The 23,299-nt window shown below is 42.1% G+C and overlaps 1 protein-coding gene across 1 annotated transcript; it reads left to right on the top strand.

Annotated features, from left to right (window-relative positions):
* Window positions 1-1,220: 1,220 nt before the first annotated feature.
* CRTAP (cartilage associated protein) lies at window positions 1,221-21,682 on the top strand. The gene is made up of 7 exons (XM_005519080.3): window positions 1,221-1,784; window positions 5,236-5,385; window positions 5,990-6,161; window positions 8,643-8,771; window positions 9,691-9,836; window positions 11,834-11,917; window positions 20,975-21,682. Exons 1-7 carry the CDS (start codon window positions 1,338-1,340, stop codon window positions 21,032-21,034), a joined length of 1,188 nt encoding a protein of 395 aa, XP_005519137.1. The 5' UTR covers window positions 1,221-1,337; the 3' UTR covers window positions 21,035-21,682.
* Window positions 21,683-23,299: the final 1,617 nt, after the last annotated feature.

The raw sequence follows: 23,299 nt of genomic DNA on the forward strand, positions 1-23,299 counted from the left end.
GTCAGTTAGGTGGCACACCTACATAAGCACTGATACTCAGCCTAAGAAAGCAAAGGGATAGAGAACTATTCTTTCTAGATCCAGAAAGCACAGGATTAAATGTCATTTAAAGGAAAGGTAAATACTGGAACTGTCATGGACATGGGGTTGTTTTTTTTAATTATTCTTTTATGGGGTGTGTTTTTTTGTTTTGTTTTTAATTACCTGTGACTTCTTAGTGTAAAATTTAAAAGAATAGACAAAAATCTGGGCCTTCACTATTTGTCTAGTTTTGAAGCCATGCTATCATTTGTGAATGGCTCTACACAAGTTTTTTCCAAGCTGGAGGGTTCTTCAGCCCCAAGATCGCCACTTGACTCCCCAGGAGTCCACCAAGAGCAGTGGAGAGAGAGCAGCTGGTCCAACTCTGTGAGATCTGAGAGGTTGCATATTGTTATATTGCAAATGATCTGTATGTGTCAGACTGAAAGAACAATTAAAACAAATTGCTTGATTAGATTAGGAACTTTCAAATTCTTTGGATCTGCAGCCACGGCTTTTCTCGCTTACTAATGATTACTAATTATCAATGTAGCTGGACATCAGCAAATGCCCCAAAGCACTGCACAGAACCAGTGGAGGACACACTTGGCATTCTATTGCTCTATGACTCACATTTGAAGTATACTTATCTGGCAAGTATCCAAAAAAGTGCAAAACCACTTTCCTTATAGATCTGCCACGTTATTTTTCCTCAGGAAACCAAACATCAAACAGCAACAAGAGGCAGAAAGAGTACTTAAAATTCTGCAACGCCTTCTAACATCATATCTAAAACTCCAGTTTCAGGGGAAATAATGCCCAGAATTCTAGGGGTATTCCAACAATGCACTTAATGCTCTTCATCACATGAATGTGTGAACCCATGTCACAAGTTTTGTAGATAAACACACACCAAAAAAATTTGAAGGGTACAAGAGATTGGTTTAGAGCACTTATTTTCCTAACAAAACCTAAATTGTGGACGGCAGAAAAAGCAAAACACATTAAGGAAGCTTCTTTGCGGAGGTGACTGCCGCTGGCACCAGCTCCGGCTCCAGCCGGGCAGCAGCACCGAGGGCGGCCGGAGGAGCCGGCGCTCCGCCCCGCCGCGGCCGGGCTCCCTCCCCGGGGCCGCCTCTCCCTCCGCCCCGGCCGCGGGACCGCCTCTGCCCTGCCTTCACCCCGGCCCACCCGCTTTTCCCTCCCCTCCTCCCGGCCCGGGGCCGCCTCTCCGGCCCTGCGCCCCGCCGGCGGCAGCGACGTGGTGCGGTGCTGTGCGGTGCTGTGCGGTGCTGTGCGGTGGCGGAGGCTCAGCCATGTGGGTGGCGGCGCTGCTGGCGCTGCTGGCGGCGGCGGGGGCGCAGTACGAGCGCTACAGCTTCCGCAGCTTCCCGCGGGACGAGCTGATGCCGCTGGAGTCGGCCTATCGCTACGGGCTGGACCAGTACAGCACCGAGAACTGGCCCGAGAGCGTCAGCTACCTGGAGGTCAGCATGCGGCTTTACCGCCTGCTGCGCGACAGCGAGGCCTTCTGCCACCGCAACTGCAGCACGGCCGGGCAGCCGCCCCCCGCGGCCCCCGCTGCCCCCGGCGCGGCGCTGGAGGAGCTGCGCCTCCTGTCCGGGGTGCTGCGGCGGGCGCAGTGCCTGCGGCGCTGCAAGCAGGGGCTGCCCGCCTTCCGACAGGCGCAGCCCGGCCGCGACCTGCTCCAGGAGTTCCAGCGCCGCGAGCCCTACAAGTACTTGCAGTTCGCCTACTTCAAGGTGAGAGCCCCCCTCATCCCGCCCCGCTCCTTGATCCCTCCTCCTTTCTCCTCCCGCCTCTCTGCCCTGCCTCCGCTCCCCCCGCCTCTGTCGCGGGCTCTCCTCTTCAAAGTCTCGCCTGGTGCGGTGCCACCTTCCAGCCGCGCCGAGCGCGTCTGTCGGTGCCGTGGTGGAGGGGGACAGCATGGTGTGTCCCAGGACAGTCTGGACAGACCCCAAGTGGCTGGTGCACCCAGTGCTAGAAAAGCCTCCTGTCATGCCGACCTCTCGCCTGGCCCTCGGAGCAGGTTACTCTGGGCCACGACCTCATTCCTCATCACCTTCTCCACACCACTTGTCACCTGCCTCATCTCTATTTCTTCCCTGCCCCTGGTCAGTCCTTGTTCCCCTAGGCTGCCAACCCTATACTTTGTAATCCTCTCCTTGACAAGCTTTTCTGTTGTTTCATGCCACTCCTGTAACCCACAGTGGGATTAGTGTGTGCGTTGTCTTTCCCCTGCTTACCCATATACCATTCAGCTCGCCCTTCACCCGTTTTTTACAGCTCATCCAGCATGTCCCTGAGAATCAGCCCTTCCAGCTCTTCCTTGACATCCAGTCACTGGACACTGCCTTTGTGTTCGGTAGCTGTGTCATTCCTGCCCCTCTCATCTTTCCATCTGCCTTACTTTCTAACCTTCTCTGGAACCTTTTTCAGACTCTTCGTGTCACAGCTCTGCTGTTGCAAACGATCTTCACTGCTTCTCCTTCAGCGTGTCCACCTTCTTCACTTGCTCGTTTCTGGTCCAGTTCTTTCAAGTGCAGCAGCCCCCAGCCTGTGACTTGCAGATAGCCTTGTGCCTGGAAAACTCCAGTTTCATTACAGCTGTGAAAAGGAATGAAGCAAAAATTGGCTGCTGAAGTGGGACACTATAATGCTAGCCCTGGAATGGTATTTACCTTTTGCTCTTTGGTCAGCCAAGACTGGGAACACTCTTAACAGGTTTCATCCTGTTTTTCTAGCTTCTTGTCATTCTTCAGTCCAGGATCTATTTGATTATTTTCTCCTTTCTCATGTTCACCTTCTCATCTCTATATCAAGGTCCATCTCTCCTGCCATCCCCTCAGATACTGCAATTATTTGCATTTGAAGTAATCAGGGCTTCTCTGTGGGGAGGAAACAAGCTGAGCTCTTTCGTTAGATTGTTTTCTCTTTCAGGGATTCACTGCTAACCTACCCCAGTATTCATTACATAGGGTTGTATGCTTGTGCAGTGTTTTGAGATTGCCTCTTGAAAACACATGTCTTCTAAAACTGTTGCTGTGTCCTGTTTTCAGGAGTGCTGTTTTCTCAGCAGTTTTTCCAAACAGATGCAGGGAAGTGTGCTCTCATAAAACCAGAACAGTATCCACAAGCACAGTATCACACTGGCGTCCAATGCCTTCCCTAAGACCATGCAAAAGAACTTGATACATTAAAGCCTCTGCCTTTTCAGTGAGATGGCAGGAATTCCTCGAATTCTCAAAGCCATATATGGATACCAAAATGACATCACCACAAATGTTGCCTCTTCTTATCTTAACTATTAATTCCCCCCCTTGTGGCACATACAAAGTTTGCAATGTATGGATAACACCAAATATCTTTTCTTCTTATCATTTCAAATACAGTCAAGTAACTGCCAGGTAGGAGTGTGAGAGGGAAATTGGAGGAATCCCTCCCCCTCCCTTTAGACTCTTTTTTTCAATCACATTTGCATTAAGTTTGAGCAGCCTAGTTTGGCGGGTTTGCCTTTAGTGTCTGTTGTTTATATTGTGTTTCATAGTGGATTTGTAGTGCAGCTCCGAGCCCTTATCTCTGTCTTGGGGAGTTCTGAATGGGCCTTCTAGAGCTACAAACTGCTGCGTCCATAGGACTTTTTCCTGGCTGGTGGTTTCTGCAGAAGGAAACTTCCTCCCTTCCCCCACCCCTCTACCCCCACAATGGCATTTATAGTAGAGGAAGAAGTGGGAGGAAAATGCTTTATGTAATTTTTTAGAGTGACCGCGTGTGTATTCAGGTGGGCTCCACAGAGAAATTTGCCACGTTGTAAGATTCTGGGAGTAGCTTTTCCTGCGCTGCTGCTTGCTCCTCTGGAGGGAGCTTTCTCAGAGCCACTGAGCTCACTTAGGAGTGTGTTTCTACAAAATCTTTCATTTTTTTCTAAGAGATGAAAATGGAAACCAAGGGTGAATCATGAGCCTAAGCAAAAAGGAGACTTGTCAGCCTCCCAAGGAAGCAGGGTTGCAGCTACGGCACGAAAGAAACCAGGCATTTGACGAAAGTGCAGCTGAGATTTCCCTTTGCATTTAGCACGGTCTGGGCTGACTGGAAACACGTAGTTTTGGGACAGCCAGGAAGGGCAGCTGGCAGAGTTCCAGTGCTGGGCCACTGCTAGCGGCACAGCAGCAGTGCGTGGGTTGAAGTCTTGCTCGTGTGCAGCCGTCTCTCAGGTTCCTTTCTGAAATGAAAGGGCAGCTTCTGTGGATGCAAGCAGAAGGCTGTGTGTGCACATGGGCCTGGGATTCTTGCTTGTTTCCAGCATGTGCTGCCAAAAGCTATTTCACATGTGAGCTATTTCACTCTGTATCGCCTGTACATCAATATGCTGAGTGGGCTGATGCGGATCTTGGCCTAGAAAAAGGGTTTTAACATTTCACAAATACCCCAGACCTTTGCTTACTCTCTCACTCTTCCTATATATGTGCATATATATTATGTAATTTATGAAAATATGCATGTGTATGTATAAGATTTTTAAAAATCTTAAGTGGAATGCACACAGAAGTGCATAGGTGTTTGGTACATGCAGTTGTAAATGAGAAATGAACACTTCACAAAATATATCTAACAGGGATTAAAGTTTCTTTAAAAATGGGTGCAGAAAATTGCTTTAGGACACAATTTTTGACCAAGCCTCTGCAGTATGCTCTAACTTTGTAATACCACCAGGATAATATATCATAGTAATAATGTCCTCTGTGCTGCTAGGCAAAGAAGTGACATAAACACAAACAATGATGACTCCTGACCAGTATCCGTAGGTTAGCATCTGTACTTGCTCTGAGATTAATCCCTCCCAGGAGCCCTGGTATAGACTTTTGCTTTGTCAGCTCTATGTACAGGGGAGGGCAAGGGGAAAAACTTAATCTTTTTGATTTACAGCAATCATCTATACTGTCTGCAAAAATATTAGATTTCTAAAGTTAAAAAAAAAATTGCTCATAGTGATGCAGCTGGGAGTAAAACTGGGAAGAATTACATCAGTTTTACTGTACCATGGTATCTGCTGAGACTGTGCTCTCAGTAGATTTGTGAATATAGAGAATGCAGGAAAATTCATTGACAGAACTAGGAACTTTTGAACTGTTTGGGTTTTCTTTTCTCCTGCTAATATTTTTTTAACACATTCTTTTCCTTATCCCTATTTAGGCTAATAATCTTCCAAAAGCCATTGCAGCAGCTCATACGTTTCTTCTGAAGCATCCAGATGATGAAATGATGCAAAGAAATATGGCCTACTATAAGAGCATACCTGATGCTGAGGAGCATATTAAAGACTTGGAGACAAAGCCTTATGAGGTATGCTTTTTATTTAGGAGAGTCGGCTCTTTTGGTACTGTTCTATTACTCCTCTTATTTGGTGAGATTCAGGGATCTCATTTGCTTATGTGTTCTCAGTTCTTAATCTCCCTCTTTTTGTCACCTCAGTCATCTTTGTTCTGCCTTCTTGCTGTATTCAGTAATTCTCACCTCTCCTGCACTTCATTGTTCCACCAATGAGTCACAGCAAATCAGACAGCGGTGTACCTGAAAGCTGTTGTGTGTAGATCGCTGCTGGAGCTAAGCAGGTGCCTAGTTAGCCAAATTTATGAGCGCTGTAGTGGCACAGCTGAAAATAGCTCAGACATTTGGCTTCAAGATTCCATTGAATATCTCTGTCACAGCCTGTGCTTTAGACTCACACTGTTACTTCTCTCCAGCAGGCTTTTCTTCTGATTGGAAATTGAATTACATACTCTGGTCTATAGGAGATACCGTTAAAATCCTTTGGTCTCCTGTATTTATATCCATCTGGAGAGCAGCTCATACAGTCATCCAGAAATGTGGAGACATCATTTACTGTATTTGAGTTTACACAACACTTCTCACAGCTACTGCTGATTCATTCCTGCCTATTTTTCAGAATCTCTTTGTCAGGGCTGTGAGAGCGTACAATGGCGACAATTGGCGGACATCCATCTCGGACATGGAACTGGCTCTTCCAGATTTCTTCAAAGCTTATGATGACTGCATAGCAGCCTGTGAAGGCTCCCGAGAGATCACAGATTTTAAAGACTTCTATCTTTCCATTGCAGGTGAGTGGTTAGGACACAGTAAGGAAAGATGTCCCCAAAGTGCATCTCAGTTTATTCATAGGATTGGTTACCCAAGTCCTGTTCCTCAGTTTAGGCCAGTAGGAGTTTATTAGATTCACTGAAAACTGCTTGAATTCTGGTTTACTTTTTTCCTCTCTTCAGTAACATAAAAGAGATCTATCAGGAAATCAGAGCAAAGATATTACATTAGCATGGCAGTTCTGTGTCAGAGCAACATAGATGTGTAAATAACAACTGCTCCATCTGGGTAGCAGTGGTCATCCACCCAGGTCTCTTGATCATCATCTCAGTATCAGTTTGGCCACCTTTGGGGCTCAATGGTTAGCCTGCCTTTGAAATCAGCTGTGTGGTTTGTGTAGGTCTGGTGAGCTGTGTTTCCTTTCTCATAAGTATGGCAAAGTTCTGTTGGCTATTTTTAATCTTTCCTACATTAGAGTTTTACTAGTAGGTAACATCTGTATTTTGTGTGTATAGCCAAAAAAGAAAAAAAAAAATCCATTGCTTTGCAAAGGAAAAGGGACATCAACTTTTTAAATTGTTGTCAAAATGGCACATACACGTTTCTTTCTCATGCTCTTTGGCAGCGAAAGGAACAAGTAATTTCTCTGTCAGTGCTCTGACAGCTCAGTGGTGTTGAAGATATTTTTGTGGGGAACACCTGCATGTTCTCTCAATAAGCTTAGAAATTCTCGTGCATTTTTTATGTTTTATATTGCCCTAAGGAAAAACATACCGACTTTTTGTCCTAAAGCCATAATATGTCTTGGTGAGGGGAAACTTTTGGGAAGCATGTTTACATAAGAGCAGCTTCAGTTTCTCATGCTCATGGTGTGCAGCTGGTATCCACCAGCACAGCTGACATGGAATAGCTATTGCAGGCTATTCCTCAAGCCTTGACTTGCTCTTGGGCAAAACAGGCAGGTGTCTAGGATAGCAAATACGGAGTGGAGCGCAAATCACAAGTGGTAAAGCAAGAAACACAGACTTTCTTTCCCAGTGGGTCTGAGCTCTGACATCAGGACAATTCCCAAGGCACTGTAAAGAGTAGTTGTCTGTGCTCAGCTGTGATTGACACTTACTGTCACCCTTCTTCTTCCTCTTTGGAAGGAAAGGACAACTCCCAGCAGTAGTGATGGCAAGGAAAGGTAGGAATTACTTCATGATGTCACCATGGCCATGTTCATGCATTTCAAGTATTTTGCTCTTGAGATAAGAATGTTCACATTTATTTGCACTGCCTGGGCTGAATCGTGCTTGTGTTCCAGGGAGAGATATTCTGCCTCCAAGGGTCTGCATGAAGCAGATGTAGCAGTAAGTGTTAACCAGAAGTATTTGGGTCTTGCACTAGGTATGTATTTATTCCTGAGCAGTGAGTTATGTTAGGAAGCCAGCTGTCCTCATTGTATGGGATCGTTTCACTGAGGGACTCGCATCTCTGGCTTTAACTGCTGGCTGGAATTGAACACCACTGTGTCTGGAAATTCCACTGCTCTTATAAAAGATGGGTCTGGTAATTTCATTAGCCCAGTTATTTTTAGATAGTTTCAGCAGTTATTTTTAGTTAACCTTAGTGTTCTTCATGTTAGCAGTTTTCAGGGATGAAAAGTGTTCTTTTGCCTTGGTCAGAAATTTGCTGCACAGGCTTAGCTAACTTGCTTTCACCTGCCAAATGTGGATAACAGGGAAACTAAGACTTTAAAATATTTCTTTTCTGTGCTGTTGATGAATATGATATATCCAGAAAATGCTTGAAACTTTTTGCTGGAAGGTTTTCTTCTTTATTCTTTTATTCTTTATTCTTGAAGATAAAATCACTTACAGTCCTATATTGCATTATATATAGAAATTTTTAGACTGGGTAAGCTTGTGAACTTACCTGTTTCTGTCTGAAAGTTTTTCTGTGGTAAGCAGCATATTCTCCTCTTTCTTCTCTCTTAAAACATCCAGACTCTGAACCCATAACACAGCCATCTCTGGAGGTTTATTTTGCAATCACCTGCTGTGTCTGTTTGTGACACAGTTTTACTCAGCAGCATGGGGACCTTATTTGTGCAATAATGTAGTGAAATTACAGAGGCTTGCAAAATTTAGGAAAGGAAAGAAAGCACTGTTAAGTTTACAGCTAGGAAATAATGCAGTACTGTGTAGTACTCTGTAAAACCCACAACCACATGCTGCCTGCAGGTGTCAGTGAAACCTAAGTACTCGGTTCTCTGGAATTCAAGCTTTGATGCCTTGAAAGTCAGCCGTACAGATTTTTACAGGAGGGCCTAGTACCAGCACTTGATTCATACTTCAGATGGAGTTGTAGATTCTCAGTACTTCCAAGCAGCAGAATCCAGATGCACAGGACCCAGGAGAGCATTGTAAGGCCGAAGTTTAGTGGGTGACTAATGGGAGAGATTATTACAATTCACTCTGTGCTATCCATATCCTCTGTTGCTGTTTTCTTCCTTCCAGATCATTATATTGAAGTCCTTGCATGCAAAGTGCAGTGTGAGAGCAATCTGACACCCATTATAGGAGGCTTTGTCGTTGAAAAATTTGTGGCCACCATGTACCATTACTTGCAGTTTGCATATTATAAATGTAAGTAGTGATTTATTTTGCTTAAATAATGCTGATGTTGGATGATGTGGGACAGATTCCATTCATCATCTTTTCCCTCTAATTTTATGCTTTAGAATGTAGGAAGTAGCCTCCAGAATCTACATTTTAAACTGTTCTGGGACAGAAAATCTAAGTTTCCTGATGTCTTTTGCTCCCTGTTGTCACTGTAGTTAACATACATGGGACAGAATTTCTTCCACAGACAAACCTACGGAGTATTTCATAGTATTTGCTTTTTCCTAGTGGATTCTTATCATCCTCTTAGAATGGGGCTAAATGGGTTTTGAAGAAAGAGGGGACCACTTAACAAAAATTGTAGTGTTTGGTGCTCAGTGATGACATATTTGATAGGTAAATTAACCAGTGAAAGTTGTGGTTTCTTGAGGAGCTGCTTGCACTGTAAAGAACACATTACAGTTGTAAAGAACCCTTACAGCTGTTCCTGCAGGCTCCAATATCAAAGGGAAGACACATCAGCCACTAATAACTCTTTCTTGTGTTGTTTGACTGCACACTTTACCTTGACCCTCTTTATCAATCCTAATAGAGAAGTAAGGAGGGGTTTAATATATTTTTGTTTGTTTTTGAAATAAATATCCCAGTGTGTATCACCAAGCTGTGTGGTGATACTGGGATACCTGGGGGTAGCATTTGGTTAGGATTTTCATAGAAAACCATCAAAGGTTGATGATGAATTGATTTTTGAGTCATGGCTGTATGTGTTTCAGAACACAAAAATAGCATATCATTTCTGGGGAGCATTTTTTTTTCTCTATGCAGCTGGTGAGGAGGTAGAGTATGGGCTGTGTTTCCATTTGAGTTTTCCAGAGCTTATGTAATAGTAGGAGTTTGTTCATTTACCTTACCTGGGTTTTTTTGGTGTGTGTTTATTAATTAGTGAATGACATGAAGAATGCAGCTTCTTGTGCTGCTAGCTACCTTCTGTTTGACGCAAAAGATGAAGTAATGAAACAGAACATGGTCTATTACCAGTACCACAAAGACAAATGGGGACTTAAAGAGGAGGATTTTCAGCCCAGATCGGTAGGTCAATTACCTAAAATGCCTTCTAGACATGTTTCAAATATTTCTCTGAAAATATAGTGGGAAAATGTGGGAGATCTGCTGGTTCTGGAGTTCAACACATCCTGTTTTATTAAAATAATATAGAAAGTTGTACACAGAGGTGTAGTGTGTCATGTAAACAGTGAATGTCATTATAACTCTTCCCTTGCTGTTGAAATGTACTACGATAGCATATAAGATATGATGAGAAGTAAACTCCTGGTACTTCTCTGGCACTTAGGCATATTTATATCTTTATGTACCTCTATAAATGAAGCAGCTGGCTCCTGAAATCTCTAGTGATGAAATCTCTGAGTGACATTCAGGCTTTTGTGAATCATTATTTGCCAACACATAGTTGCCCACTCGCTTGTTATTTCAGGTTCTGTGGGCATTGGAATGTGTCTGAATATGGTAACTCCAGCTAAACTGGCTTTCCACTTACTCCATTTAGAATACATTTGGGTGGATGAGGATGGAAGAAGGCTCAGGACTGTATTGCATCTAATTATCTAGATGAAAATGCTTGCTGCAAAGAAGACGCCAGTCCATCCAGCAACAATTGTCATCTGGCTTTGGAAAACTATTTTAAAAATGAGTTTCCATCCTGTTCTTAAATTTTCATGTCCAACGAAATTTTACAGCCTGGACTGTGGCATCAAATTGTATTTTCCAATGTTTCTTGTTACCAGGATTTAAGTCATGCAGCTAAATTGTGACACTCAGTGACTGCTTAGGCATCAGTCATATGGGCTGTACAACTAGTTAGTCATTAGCAGTGTATGTCCCACAAATTAAATTTAGTGCCTTCTAGTCGTGCCTCTTAGAGCACACATTTAATTGGCACAGTGGGAACCCAGGCCTGCCCTGGCTCTGCAGGGCCAACTGAGACAAAAAGCAGCAAAAATGCATTTGGTTCTTTCAGGCAGCAGAAGCAAGTCTGAGCTCACAGGGGAAGGGGACTGCTTCTTTGTCACTGCTTTTGGGAACAGAACAGTGCTTTATAACCATGTTGGAGACAATGTTTGGTGGTGGAGGGAGTGAGGGGTAGCAAGAGCATGAAACTGCAAACCGCAGACAAATTTGGCATACATGTGCAGAGAGCGCAGAACAAGGGCCCTACACATGCACTCTGAATGTTTCATTGATAACTCCTGGAGCTGGCCACTACAGATAATTTTGTTTTAAAACACAAAATATTAAATGCACACAGCTGTATTGTACTTTGATCTACGTAGCTATAAACAGAAGTTGCTTGCTGTCCTAATCACTTGCCTGGAAAACCATAATGCCTCTGGTCTATTTCCAAAACGTGGTAATGGGGTGACAGCAACATTTGGCTCTGGCACTAACCTTTAGATGTTCTTGTGAAGGAGGGAGTCTCCCGTTTTCTTCCCCAAAAGGAGTTAAAGGGAGTAATCAAAGTGGATGACAACTGGTGCTCACAAATACCAGAGTGTGTGAGTGAGCCACCCTGTGCTGTCCAGGCTGGGAAGTGAGGAGGGACAGGTGAGTGACCTGGCAGAGTTTCCCTAGCCCAGGCTCAGCCTGGGCTGGTGAGTCATTATCATGCAAATCGGCTCAGGGTGTCTGTTTCCCAGAACTGGCTGCTGCCATAGGCCAGCACAGGGAGACAGAGGCTTTCTCCTGTCCAAAGCCCACTGGAATGCAGGCACAGGCTGCTGCTCAGCCCTGGCAGTCTCATTCCTTACTCTCAGACTCGCCAGTGCTTTGAAACATGAGAAAGAGGAGAGTGTTTTGTTGTTGCAGTGAGGGAGCCTGTGCTTGGGAAGATCCACAGGAGAGTTTGGAATATGCTGTTTGCTGTTTCATTTCTCAAACACTGTGAACCCTGCCTGGGGTCTACCTTTACAAGGTCTGGGTCTGACTTCACTGGGATAGTTTCAGGACACATGTGATGACTCTCCCCTGTCTTGCTACCCTAAAGTAACAGAAATTTTGGGTTTTTTTGCTAGGAGGCAGTTCGATACCACAACATTACCACACTCCAGCTGGAAATGTATGAATTTGCAAAGGAACATCTGATGGATGATGATGAGGTGAGTTGTCTAGAAATGAAATCATGGTCAAAAAAGCAGCAATCACATTTAAAGTGAAGATGATACATAGCTGTAATTCCAGGATTTCACTAATATGGAAAAATCTTCTTGTAGCCACAACCAATTTATAATAAATTTTTGTTTGGTAAGTGGACTAAAAGAACAAACCCAAAGAACATCATGTACCATTTAAAAGAAACATGACAGAATTACCACAAAGGTGAATATATAATGCACTGAGCCCACGGGAAAAAAAGGAAACCCAGTTTTTGAGTTGTAGCACCAGGGGGCAGAGAAATCGTGTATATATATTTAAACCAAATGTTTTTCTGGATTTGGTGTTTTGGGGGGACTGGAGGGGGTGTGGATTTTTTTTTTTTCTGAAATGTTGTCTAAATTAGATTTAAAGGTCCTTATGATTTTGTCCAGAAGTAACCACCTAAATTGTAATTTTTGTCCAAAGGAAGTCTTGTTATCTGTTATTTTTTTTCTCCTCAGTGGCATTTTGGTCACCCAGTCATGCTTTTTAAATGGTTAGAATTCATGGCCAAATAACATAAAATGACTACTATTTACACTGGAAAATAAGTAAAAGGGATTTTTTATTTTGGTGCAAGAAAAGTAGTTTAATTGCTGAAAGGGCATTTCCTTCCACAACTGAAGTTAAGGTATAATTCATGGGAGGTTTTGGATTGCCTTTTGCTTTGTTTTTGGGTCCTTTCATTCAGAGGTTTAAAAAAATTCCTCAAATGATGAAATGTTGCTGGCATTGACAAAGAAAGAGCTGTGCTTAGTTAGGACACGAGGCAAGGGTATCTGTAATGAGCACTGCCAAGGTCTTTTCTACTTAGAAAAGACAAAGATGGTTTATGTTAAAAAACTAAAACACCTTTGCAATTTTTATTATCCAGCACAACATAGGGTGAGAGAATATTTTACAGCAGAGAAGTAATGTCTGTGCTGCCTTCGGTATTCTTGCGATCTGAACACACCTCTATGTAAAATTCCATTGCAAGGTTACCAGAATTCAGGAAGACTTTCCTGAAGATTTTGGTAAAACCCCCTGAAAGACAGTTTCATAAGCTTGCTTTAAGGTTAAGCTTAGATGAGGACTAGTCTGTATGTATTTTAATCAAGGTGTGAAACACTTGAGCACTTTTTATATTGCCATGTTGGTTTGTGCTTTGTTCATGATGTTTTCTTATGTTAGGCATTGACTTAATTTATACTTTTTTTCCTTCTTTTCTATCTGCTGTTTCAAAGCCCAAGGATAAGTAATTAAGGGGAGGGTGAAGAAGTCCATTTTGAGGGTTTTCCCCTTATGTTGTTAGAAGAAGGGGCTCAAGAACAATCTTAAGCCTCCAGCAGCGTGTGTAGAACAAACAAGCATTTATTTGCTGGCATTCATTCCTGTAGCCCCTTTCACCAGGGCAATTACAAATGACCTTGCAATCTGCAGGAGGGTGGCACAGTGTAAACCTCAGTTCGACTTTTGGGCTGACAAGGAAGTCACATTACACTGGATTATATGTTTGGATCAAACAACCAAAATTACTGGGCCTGCTTATGCCACAGATATCTCTACCTCCCATTCTCTTTGTATTAGGAAAGTTACCATTCTTCTTCTCAGGGGAAAAGCTGAAGGGCCTCTGTGCCCTCCCTTGCTAGGGCCCAAAAACCTGTGAGGGATGGAGGCTGTCCATGCCACTGGCTTGGCTCTGGCTTTTGTAGTGAACTCATAAATCCCTGGCTACCAGAACTTGTCTTTGGCTGCCGGAGACTGCCAGGGAGTGCAGACAGAGCAGGAATAGCACAAAGGTAAAACCACTGCCTTGCAGTTTCTGCTCTATGGGCAGGACCTGGTAGTATAAGTGGAATTTTTTATTTTGTTTAATATTTCTCCTGGCACAGATAGAAAAGTTTGTTCCATAGGAATGTTGAAAACTGATGAAAACCCCAGATAAGGCATTGCAGTAAAAACTTTATTGAAAATTGTTAAGGATGGAGGCAAGCTCTCTTCTAAGTGCATTCTGTTTATTTAAACCATGTGCTTGTTGGGCTGTAGGCCATACCTTCTGTGAGTTTCTGTGGTCCATATTTGCTGTTTGTGAAGTGGCCAGTAAGAGAGCCCACAGGATAATCTGCAGAAACAAAATAATTCTTTTTCCCTTGACGGAAGCGAAAAGATTGATGTGGCAAGAGGATTCCTTCCTATGTGAGTGTCATTATTTTCATGTGGAGAATCTCATTTTATTCAGACATCTCAGTGCTCCTGTATCCCAGATCATCCATGTGTCTTTCTAAATCCCATTAGCAAAGCGAGCGAAAACATTTGGCTTCCTCAGGAATACATAGCAGTAATTGCAGAGGCTGGAACAGGCAGTAATGGTTTTTGCATATGTTACTACAAGAAATACTGTCCTGCTTGTGTTACTCCATTAATGTTTTTCCACAAGGAAATGAAAAACTCTTAATTCAAACATTTAACACAGTAGAGGTGACAGCATATTAGCGCCAGCTAATTTTAAGAAAAAGTAATTATTCTTAAATATCCTTGCAGTTTTCCACAGGGAAGTTAAAAGAACATTACAGTGTTGTCATCTTAGTTGGCCATGGATAGACAAGCTTCTTGATTTCTGTTCAGATGTGTAATGCATCAAGGCTATCATGGATACAGCTCCTGGTACTGCACAGATTTAAGTGGCACACTGAAATGCAGTTAAGAGCCAGACAGTTGGTGTAGATGTAACTCCAGCACCACACTAATTGTATGAGATGTGTTTTTGGCCCATAAATTCAGCGTTCTTATGGAATTTTTTTTTGGGGGGGGAAGATAGCTACTTAGCTGTTCTAAATTACATAAGAACCACAAGTATTTGGCAGGGATGAGCCTACAATGTGATTTTTCTTTCAGTACTTAATCAGTAGGTGAAAAGCTGTTGGCAGCTTTGACCCACTTTTTTTTGACATCTTTCTTTTTATTTGTATATAGTGTGTGTCCCATTTGTGTAGTGGTTGAAATTAAGATGCTCTGTGTTTCATCACATCCATGTAATGCAAAGAGGAATAAGTACTGAACTAATATGACTGGTGGAAAGAGGACATAAGGAATAGCATCAAAACACAAGGGCCCCAGTGGAGTACTGATAGCAAATAGTAATCTGAATTCAGCCTATTTTTCTGTTTGGGAATTGCTAACACCATACTTTGAGCTTTATTAACTCCTTGCATATGTTCAAATGATTTACACAAGTGTGCTTGTATCAGCAAGTTGTAAGTGCAGACCTATAAACCCTGCCCTGCCTGTGACCTCAGACCAGCATAGCTCCAACAGCACTGCTGCCCTGAGAAGAGCTGGTGGCAGCTGCTTCAGAGAGTTGCCAGCTAATGGGCAGTGTTATGGTCCCTGTTCAACACTTTTTTAAAGAAAAAGGAAGATGAGGTGATTTTGGTTGTTTTCCATCATCATTTTCTAGTGGAGATTTTTCCCATAGGGCTGGGTCTTTCTGCTTTCTCCTCTTGTTTCTGCACCACTGGATATGTGTCTGCGTCTAAGGTGTTCCTGCTCCCATTTATGCCACTTTGCATGGGAAACTGCCAGCATGGTTGGGCTTAAATGGCAGGATGGCCCCAAGCTGCAGGTACTGGCATTAGGAGGAACTTCTACTGCCCAAATTCTCTTAGGCTTCTGCATGCAGCAGAAAGCAGGCCAGAGAGCATAATTAGAGCTCGGAAGTAAGGCCACTGGAAGGCTTCTGCTCTCCGTGCAATTGGTTCAATGTTGAAGTCCCTCTGCAATTGGGTTGACTCATGTTTTATAGGCATTATAAATATGTTAAGAGGAGAGCACATTTCTGTTTTACTGTAAAATACTACTGTAATAACTGCAGTGTACTGTAATCTCTGATAATATACGGGAAAAGAACAGTTAAAGGTTCAGAATATATTATTAAAATGAAATGGGAAAATATTTGAGAAAGTAGTTAATATTCATGTAAAAAAACAACTAAGCTCTCTTAATATTGAAAAAAAAAAAAAGCCCTAAAAGTATGTGGCAGTTGGTCACACTGTGGACTATGTATCTGAAAAAGAAATAAGTTACAGGCCAAATAATTTTTCTGCACAAAGAATTGAGTGATTTTCTTATTTTTTCCCCAGCTAGAATGTGAGGAATGTCCAGCCTGGACTGTCCAGCTCATGGAAGTTCTGGCAGGGCTTTGAGGTGGTCACAGTGAACTCTCAGGTTTTAACTGAAGGTTAGATCAAGAAACTTTCTCTTGGTTGAAGGCTGAATAAACCTTTCAGGCTGAGCCACTCATTGACACTTGCCTTACTGTTACTCTCAAATAATGTTTTCCCCCTCCAAAACATTGCTGGCCAGTGGGGTGTGTGGTGTGTATGTGCAGGCTCTGCCAGGTCCACGAAGCAAATGTCCTCCACAGTCATCTGTATCAGGTATTTGTCTTCGCTCTTGCAAGGTGATTATTTGTTCTTGAACAAAATCTGCTGGTTTTCATAGCCTAACCCTTGTGATTACTCCCATTACTTACTAGGACAATAATTAATTATAAGGCAGCTAGCTCCTCACCTAGAGGCCACCCTTCTTACCACATCCTGATCACCTACACTCAGTACATGCAGGAATCAAATCTGTTACTCTCACTGTTGAACGAGTCTCCAAACGTTGAGGTCTTTGAACTTCAGCAAAATTTGAATTTTTGCTCTGAAGGACAACTGGGGGACATTTTGTGGGTTAAATAGTTTTCTTCTAGGTCATAGATTCTAAGGAAACAAAGATCCAGCCAATTCTTCATGCTCTGTGGGTTGTCTCTTAAGGCTGTTGGATGAGTTAGAATAAAAGTTGTTTCCTATCCATTCCCTGGTAATCACACATGAAAGCATGCCCATAATAATAATAATAATAATAATTTTCTGTGGATCTGAATTCATTCTAGACCACTGTCTTTTATTATCTTCTCTGTTGCTGCCCTGAAGAATGGGGTATCCCACTGCAGTACATACAGAATCCCTATAGGAGAGGCCATCAGCAGATCTGCATTGGAAAGTATGGGTTATTACAAGAAAGCTAATTGTTTCCCATAACTTTTCCAGTCCATACTGGGAAAGGACAGAACAGATTACAGGTGGAAGCAAGGACCCATGAATGATTAATGCTTACATTTGCAGAAGGCAATCATTGCAAGCCATGGCAAAGTGTCTGGGTCTGTCAGGGCAGTGCAACTGCTGCTTGCTACTGCTTTTAAATGATGCTGTTGAAAGAAAAGTTAGTGCTGGACCATCAGCCTCAAGTGTGCCGTAACTGAGCCAGGTGCTCATAGCTTTTCCTCTTTGCTGTTTTATTTTAATAGTTGGCCAGGAGTCTCCAAAGTACAAATGTTTCTCAAAAAAAGCTGTGTTTTGTGAGTGTGAATGTGACATTTAATTTTGCATGAGGAAGGGCCTGGCCCAATGTATATCATGGTCTTGGACACTCAGTACATTGAGCTACTAAGTGAGGAGTTTTGCATTCTTCTCTTTTTTTGGTCTTTCATTTTAATTTTTTTTTTTCCAGTGCTCTAGCTTCTCTTATGATGGTGCCCCAATCTCACTAGCCTGGGTTACAATCTCACTAGCCTGGGTTAGCTTACTCAGAATTGACCAAGAATTCTGTTTTAAAATTATTTTTTTTGTTATAATTCACCTACTCACATACCCTCTGTAAAACCTTCTTGAATTAACTACTGTGGCACAAAAGTTGTTCTTTCTGTCTGTGCCTGTGTTCAGTTGTTAATCTACACCAAGAGTGCTCACTTCGCGTATCTAACAGATAATTAGAGGTTCCAGTTGGACAGATCAGCTTCTCTGATTCCTCCTACCACTCAGACCAGTCTGGGAACATTCCCCTTTTTCTGCTCAATGTCACACCTTGCAGGCTATACCTGTCCCATCTTTTCCCATACAACCTTGGTCTGTCAGCCCCACTTTCCACTGATTGTCCCTGTCCACAGATTGGGAGAGGGAAGTGGTTGGCAGCACAGGGAGGGAGGCTGTGGGGTGCCACAGAGCTGCTCATCCTGTACCTGGCAAGCCTGGAGGACACGACTGTGGACAGAGGAAATGCTTCCCTGCAGCTGACCAAGCAGCCCACGAGTGTTATTTGCCACTTGTTGGCTGCCTAAGTATCACTCATGTGATAATATCACTGGTCTGGCAACAAACCCTTCTCTTCCTGAGCTCAGCCACACTTCACGTCCTGATTTCCTACCTAGCAGCCAGGTATCTGCATCACCTTTTTGGTCATGGGTTGCTCACCATGACTTACATCAGCACCGGTGTGTTTATGGTACCTGCGTTGGAGCTGGTGGTCGTACTGCCCTCGAGTAGCTGGCAGCAGAAGGAATTATGGGTTTGCAGCCGACTTTGCATGGAAAATTGGATGTTCTTTCTGTAAAAGTAGGGAGGAGCCGAAGAGCACAGCAGGTGACAGGAGGGATTCTGTCTCACTGAGGGAGTGAATCGTATCGAAGACTCATTTCAGACTCCAGGTCTGCAGGCATAGATCAGCACCAAGTTCCTAGATAGGATTTTTCCCCTGGAATGAGCCCCTGTGGAACATGTACTGAGTTCAGCCACGCTGAATGTCTGGTGCAGTGTGAAGTGAGTGCTAATGGGACAAGGACAGTGATCAGCCTGGTGACAGCTGCCAGTGTGACAATGTGATGGCCTCCTCTGAGGCAGTGTTATCACCTTTTCATTGAGCTGCCAACCACTCTACTGACATCTTGAAAATGTTTTACGTTTTGATTATGAAGGCTCAGGCAAAAATATTTTAACTGGGGTTTTGTTTAATCTGGAGGTTTTGCCTTTTCTAAGATAACCAATATCCAGGCAATTATTCAGTTGTATTGCAGAATATTTTATGTATATTCTTTCAGTAACTGTTTTTATATTTTTGCCATATTTCAACCTCTCTTATTCCTCAATACATCTAATTAGACCACAACAGCTTCTGCAATGCTTTCCATTAGAGCTCAGTTTCAGACACTAGATATTTCAGATTTCAGGTTTGTTTAGGGATTTTTTCCTAATATTGTTGCATTTAAATATCCTTTTTAATTTCTTACATGTTTCTGGATTTGAAAACATGCCAGAAATAAAATCTTGAATTTTGTCTGTATGTTGTGTGTCTTCTGAAAAATTCTATCTTAGTGATGAGTCTGCCAATAATATGAATTTGGTTACTTAAATCTTATGAACAAATTCAAGGCACAAAAATTGCCATCCTTCAGTAATAGCTGCAAAATCTCAGTGGTCTTTTGAGATGGAACTGTGAAGCAGGGAGCAAGAACAGCAGTTATTTCAGCCAGCTTTCCTCCTGCTTTTATTTTTGTTTGCTCAGTTTCATTATTTTTCTCCCAGCTAGTCATACGTCCTAAAAGTGTGATGTTGATACTTTTTAATCACAATATCCATAATACCATTATTGTATTCAAAATAGACAAAATTTCTCTGTTTCCTCTTACTGTTTTCATTGTCAGAGTTTTGATGCCCTTTTCTGACCAGACTAGAAAACAGTGAAATTTTGAGTCTCAGAATGTGTCTAGAAGATGCTGTCTTTCTAAGGAATACCTATTTAGACAAAAATGTGCTAAAAATGTAATTGGGATTGTAAACATCAGTTGAACAGACTGAAGCCTAATACAGTTCAGAGACTTGGAATGGGTGGTGAAGGAAAGAGGGAAAATGAGCATCCAAACAAGGATGACTTGCTTTCAATGAAACTGGTGTAAATTCTCATTAATTTAAATATGAGAGTGAGTATGAGATGATCAGGTTTTCCAACAGAAAATTACCATTTGTTCTGGAAAAAACCTAAACGACCTCTTAAGACCTTTTCAGACCACAGGTTTATGTCAATAAAGAAAGGACAGAAAGGTTTAAAGAAAACAGAGTTAAATTAGGAGTTTATCAGAACATTGTAGTTACTAGAGTAGAAGGCTGGAAATGTAGCACTGAGCATCTGCATCTCTCTACTTTTAAGTTGTTTCAAAAAGTGAGGATAGGCACAGGTATTCCCACAGGGTCTCCCCTCTCAGGCAGTGTTTCTGAGCTGTGCATGGAAGGCAAACCAGAAAATGCTGGTGTTTCTGAGAATGTCAGCAGACGGGCTGCTTCAGTCAGTTGTGAGTAGTTTGAGATGCTGCTGCACATTTACTGCTTTTCACCACTGAAGGTGTTACCTTGGGGTGATCACAGAAGGTTTAAGCTCAGTTACCATAGTTCAGTTGACAAGACAGTAAGTTCCATCAAATGGGGCTCTATAATCCCAGAGTGCTCAGGCTTGACTGCAGGAAGACATTTTACTAAGCTATAATAGGACATAGAACTACCTTAGGAGTAATTTAAATAAAGTTGGATTGTTAGATTGTGTTAGTGCCCTGTGTTAGCAGAGTGAAGCTTGTAAGTTTTCTGGTCTGAATCTAAATCCGGCATATTTGTTTCCAGTATGGAAAACATTCCGGTATCTCTGGTTCTTCACATTTTTGCTGCATTGAAGCATGGCTTTATGAAGATCTGTGGTTGAAAATGGAGAAGGTGTGTGTTGAAGGGTGTGACAGGGGATGTAAACAGTTAGAGCAGACATACAAAGTTACGGTTCTAGAAAATGCTTTGGCTTCAAATTTTGCAGCTTTCTAAAATTTTTTATGTTTTATGGTATTCTAACAACTTCCTAATTTAACAGGTGCTTTAAACATTTATTCCTCTCTAAGTCTGAGGATTTCACTGTCTATTTAAGTACCTATAAAGGTACAAAAGGATGTACTGTGAAATATATAGCATTGTCTCTTTTTAAAGTCTGTGTCACTGCAAGTCTTGTGCTACACCTGTATGGGCCATTTACCTGCATTTTATAGGTTTGTTAGACTAGTGTCTGCATGGAGGGTGTTAAAAATATTCAGACACCTATCATTGCAATTAATTTTTTTATTAAAATTGCAGAAATTTCCCACCAATTTTGGGGGTTAATTTATTTCTGTTAAATTTAATCATTTCTAGGGTGAAGTTGTGGAATTCCTTGATGAGCTGTTAGAAGTGGAGGAAAAAAAGGAATCCTGATGAGTGAAACCACCACAAAGTATTTTACGGAAGTGAAGACTCACCATTGCTCCTTACTATTGTTTTTGATCACCTGTAGTTCCAGTTAGATATACCTCAAAGGTGCTTCTTTAAGCTGCACTTTCTGTCCCAAGAAAATCCACTCCCGAAAGGTCACTTCCATGCTGCACTGACTCTTCTGTGAGCATGGCTTTTCACTCTGCAGAACTGGTGCACATGAGTTTCCCCCTTGAGCTTTCTTTCCCTTACACAGACACAACAAAACAGACTGTTTCTGTTTTCTGGGATAACACCAAGGTTCCTCATTTTGGTGCTGTTTTACTAAGTTGTAGCAGTACAGCTAAATTCTCAAGAACTTTTGTCAGATTATGAACTATGGAAGACATAACAGTTCCTCTTTCTGAGCTATGAATTGTATTATTTATATATGTCTTTTTATATGATGTTGAATAAAGTGATGATGAATCCCGGTGCACCTGAAAGATAGTAAGGTACATTGAAATAGCTGAAATAAGGTGATTAACAAAGCACAACTAATGATCTTGTAAACATTGCTTAAAGAATTCTGAAAGCAGTGTTGGTTTTTCTTGAAATCTAAATTAAATTCCACTATGTGAAACTGAGAATAAAAATAATTTTTGCTTCCTACCAGTTGTTATTATTTATGTTAAATAGTCTGTGGTCCCTGTTGAGGTGGGGCCATCTTGTATGAAATACTGATAATTGATGTATTCTCCTCTGTAAAAAAAATAGTTTGTGTGTTTTTTTCAGCCTGGTGGGACTATTTACATAGTTTTCATCCAAAGGTAAGTACTGGTGGAAACTGAGGTGACTTTCAGTGGAATAATGAAAAAACATTTGCATGTGATTTTTTTTTTTTTTTTAAATTAACTGTATAGCAGAGTCCAATACAGAAGTATTGGTACAGACCAAAAAAGGTATGATAGAGAAGAGTAATGAATTAGTGCTCAAGTCTATTGAAGAGAAAAAATCCCCTTGAACTCGGAGAAGGATACAGGATGAAATCCTCTGCTTTCCTCTTTTGTTTTCAAGGATCAAGTCCTGCAAGTGGTTTCATCAAGGGGAGATGAGCATTCTATGCATGTGAGCATCCAGAAGAGCATTCACCTCTGATGGAATTGTAATTCAGCTGAAAGGAAGTGTACTACAAACCCTTAATCTGCTTTGAGTTTTTAAAAAGGCAAAACATGGTCTACATTAGCTTGCCAAGTTGTTGCTGCTATAGTTTATATAAGCTGTAGTAGTCTACACTATTGAGTGTCTATAGGGAATAAGAAGGAGAATCCAAAGGATGAGGTTTCAGTGTCCTTCAGTATATGACAGCAATGAAGCATTTGAATTTGAGTGTGAATGATGTTTGGAAGATCAGATTGGCTTTTTTTAACTGCTTTAATATAAATCACAACTAATGCACTGGAGTTGATGGGCAGACTGTTTTAATCTCAAAATGAAAATCTATCAAGAGCCTTTTAACTTTAGCAGATTTGCCCAACTCAGCTTGTGGTAAGGAGACCAGAAATATGGCTTGCTGTGTGCCTTGGACTGACAGAGGGTTGTACATATCACATTTCCTCATGGTTTTGTTCTACACAATATTAGCACTCTGCTCATTGTAATTTTATGTAAGAATTGAAATTTGCTTTTTGTAACTTTTTAAAGTTGTTTACAAGCAGTTGATTGTAAACCATCACTTCACCCCATGAAATACACTAATATTCTACTGGTGTAGCTTCTCCAATTTATCCTTTGTTTTCTCTTGTTGGAGGTATGTGTATGCTCAAAGGAGAAGTTACTGCTCTGGAGTCCCCTTTTGACCTTCTGCCTTCCAGCTTGCATAGACAACTCCAGATTTTGTCCTCAGGAGCTCAACCAGTGATGGGGGAGACTTCACTGCAGTTACAACTTCCTTGTGAAGAAAGAGGAGAGGCAGGCACTGATCTCTGCTCTGTGGTGAACAGCTACAGGAGCTGAGGGAACGGCCTGAAGCTGTGTCAGGGAAGATTTAGGTTAGATATTAAAAAAAGATTCTTCACCCAGAGGGTGGTTGGGCACTGGAACAGGCTCCCCAGGGAAGTGGTCACAGCACCAGCCTGACAGAGCTCAAGAAGTGTTTGGACAGTGCTCTCAGGCACATGGTGCAACTCTTGGGGTGTCCTGTGCAGGGCCAGGAGCTGGACTCCATGATCCTTGTTGGGTCCCTTTCAGCTCACAAGATTGTGTGATTCTGTGATAGCCAGTAGCTTC

The sequence above is a fragment of the Pseudopodoces humilis genome, chromosome 1, assembly GCF_049639895.1.
Source record: "Pseudopodoces humilis isolate 2021_Gansu_Grassland_sample_001 chromosome 1, ASM4963989v1, whole genome shotgun sequence".
Taxonomy (NCBI): Eukaryota; Metazoa; Chordata; class Aves; order Passeriformes; family Paridae; genus Pseudopodoces; species Pseudopodoces humilis.

What these genes read in the sequence shown, in the direction of transcription:
- CRTAP (XM_005519080.3), top strand. Translation starts at nt 1,338, where the DNA reads ATGTGGGTGGCGGCGCTGCTGGCGCTGCTGGCGGCGGCGGGGGCGCAG. An exon ending in GCAGTTTGCATATTATAAAT is followed by an intron (nt 8,772 to 9,690) that starts GTAAGTAGTGAT and finishes TTTATTAATTAG; the next exon opens with TGAATGACATGAAGAATGCA. An exon ending in ATCTGATGGATGATGATGAG is followed by an intron (nt 11,918 to 20,974) that starts GTGAGTTGTCTA and finishes AATCATTTCTAG; the next exon opens with GGTGAAGTTGTGGAATTCCT.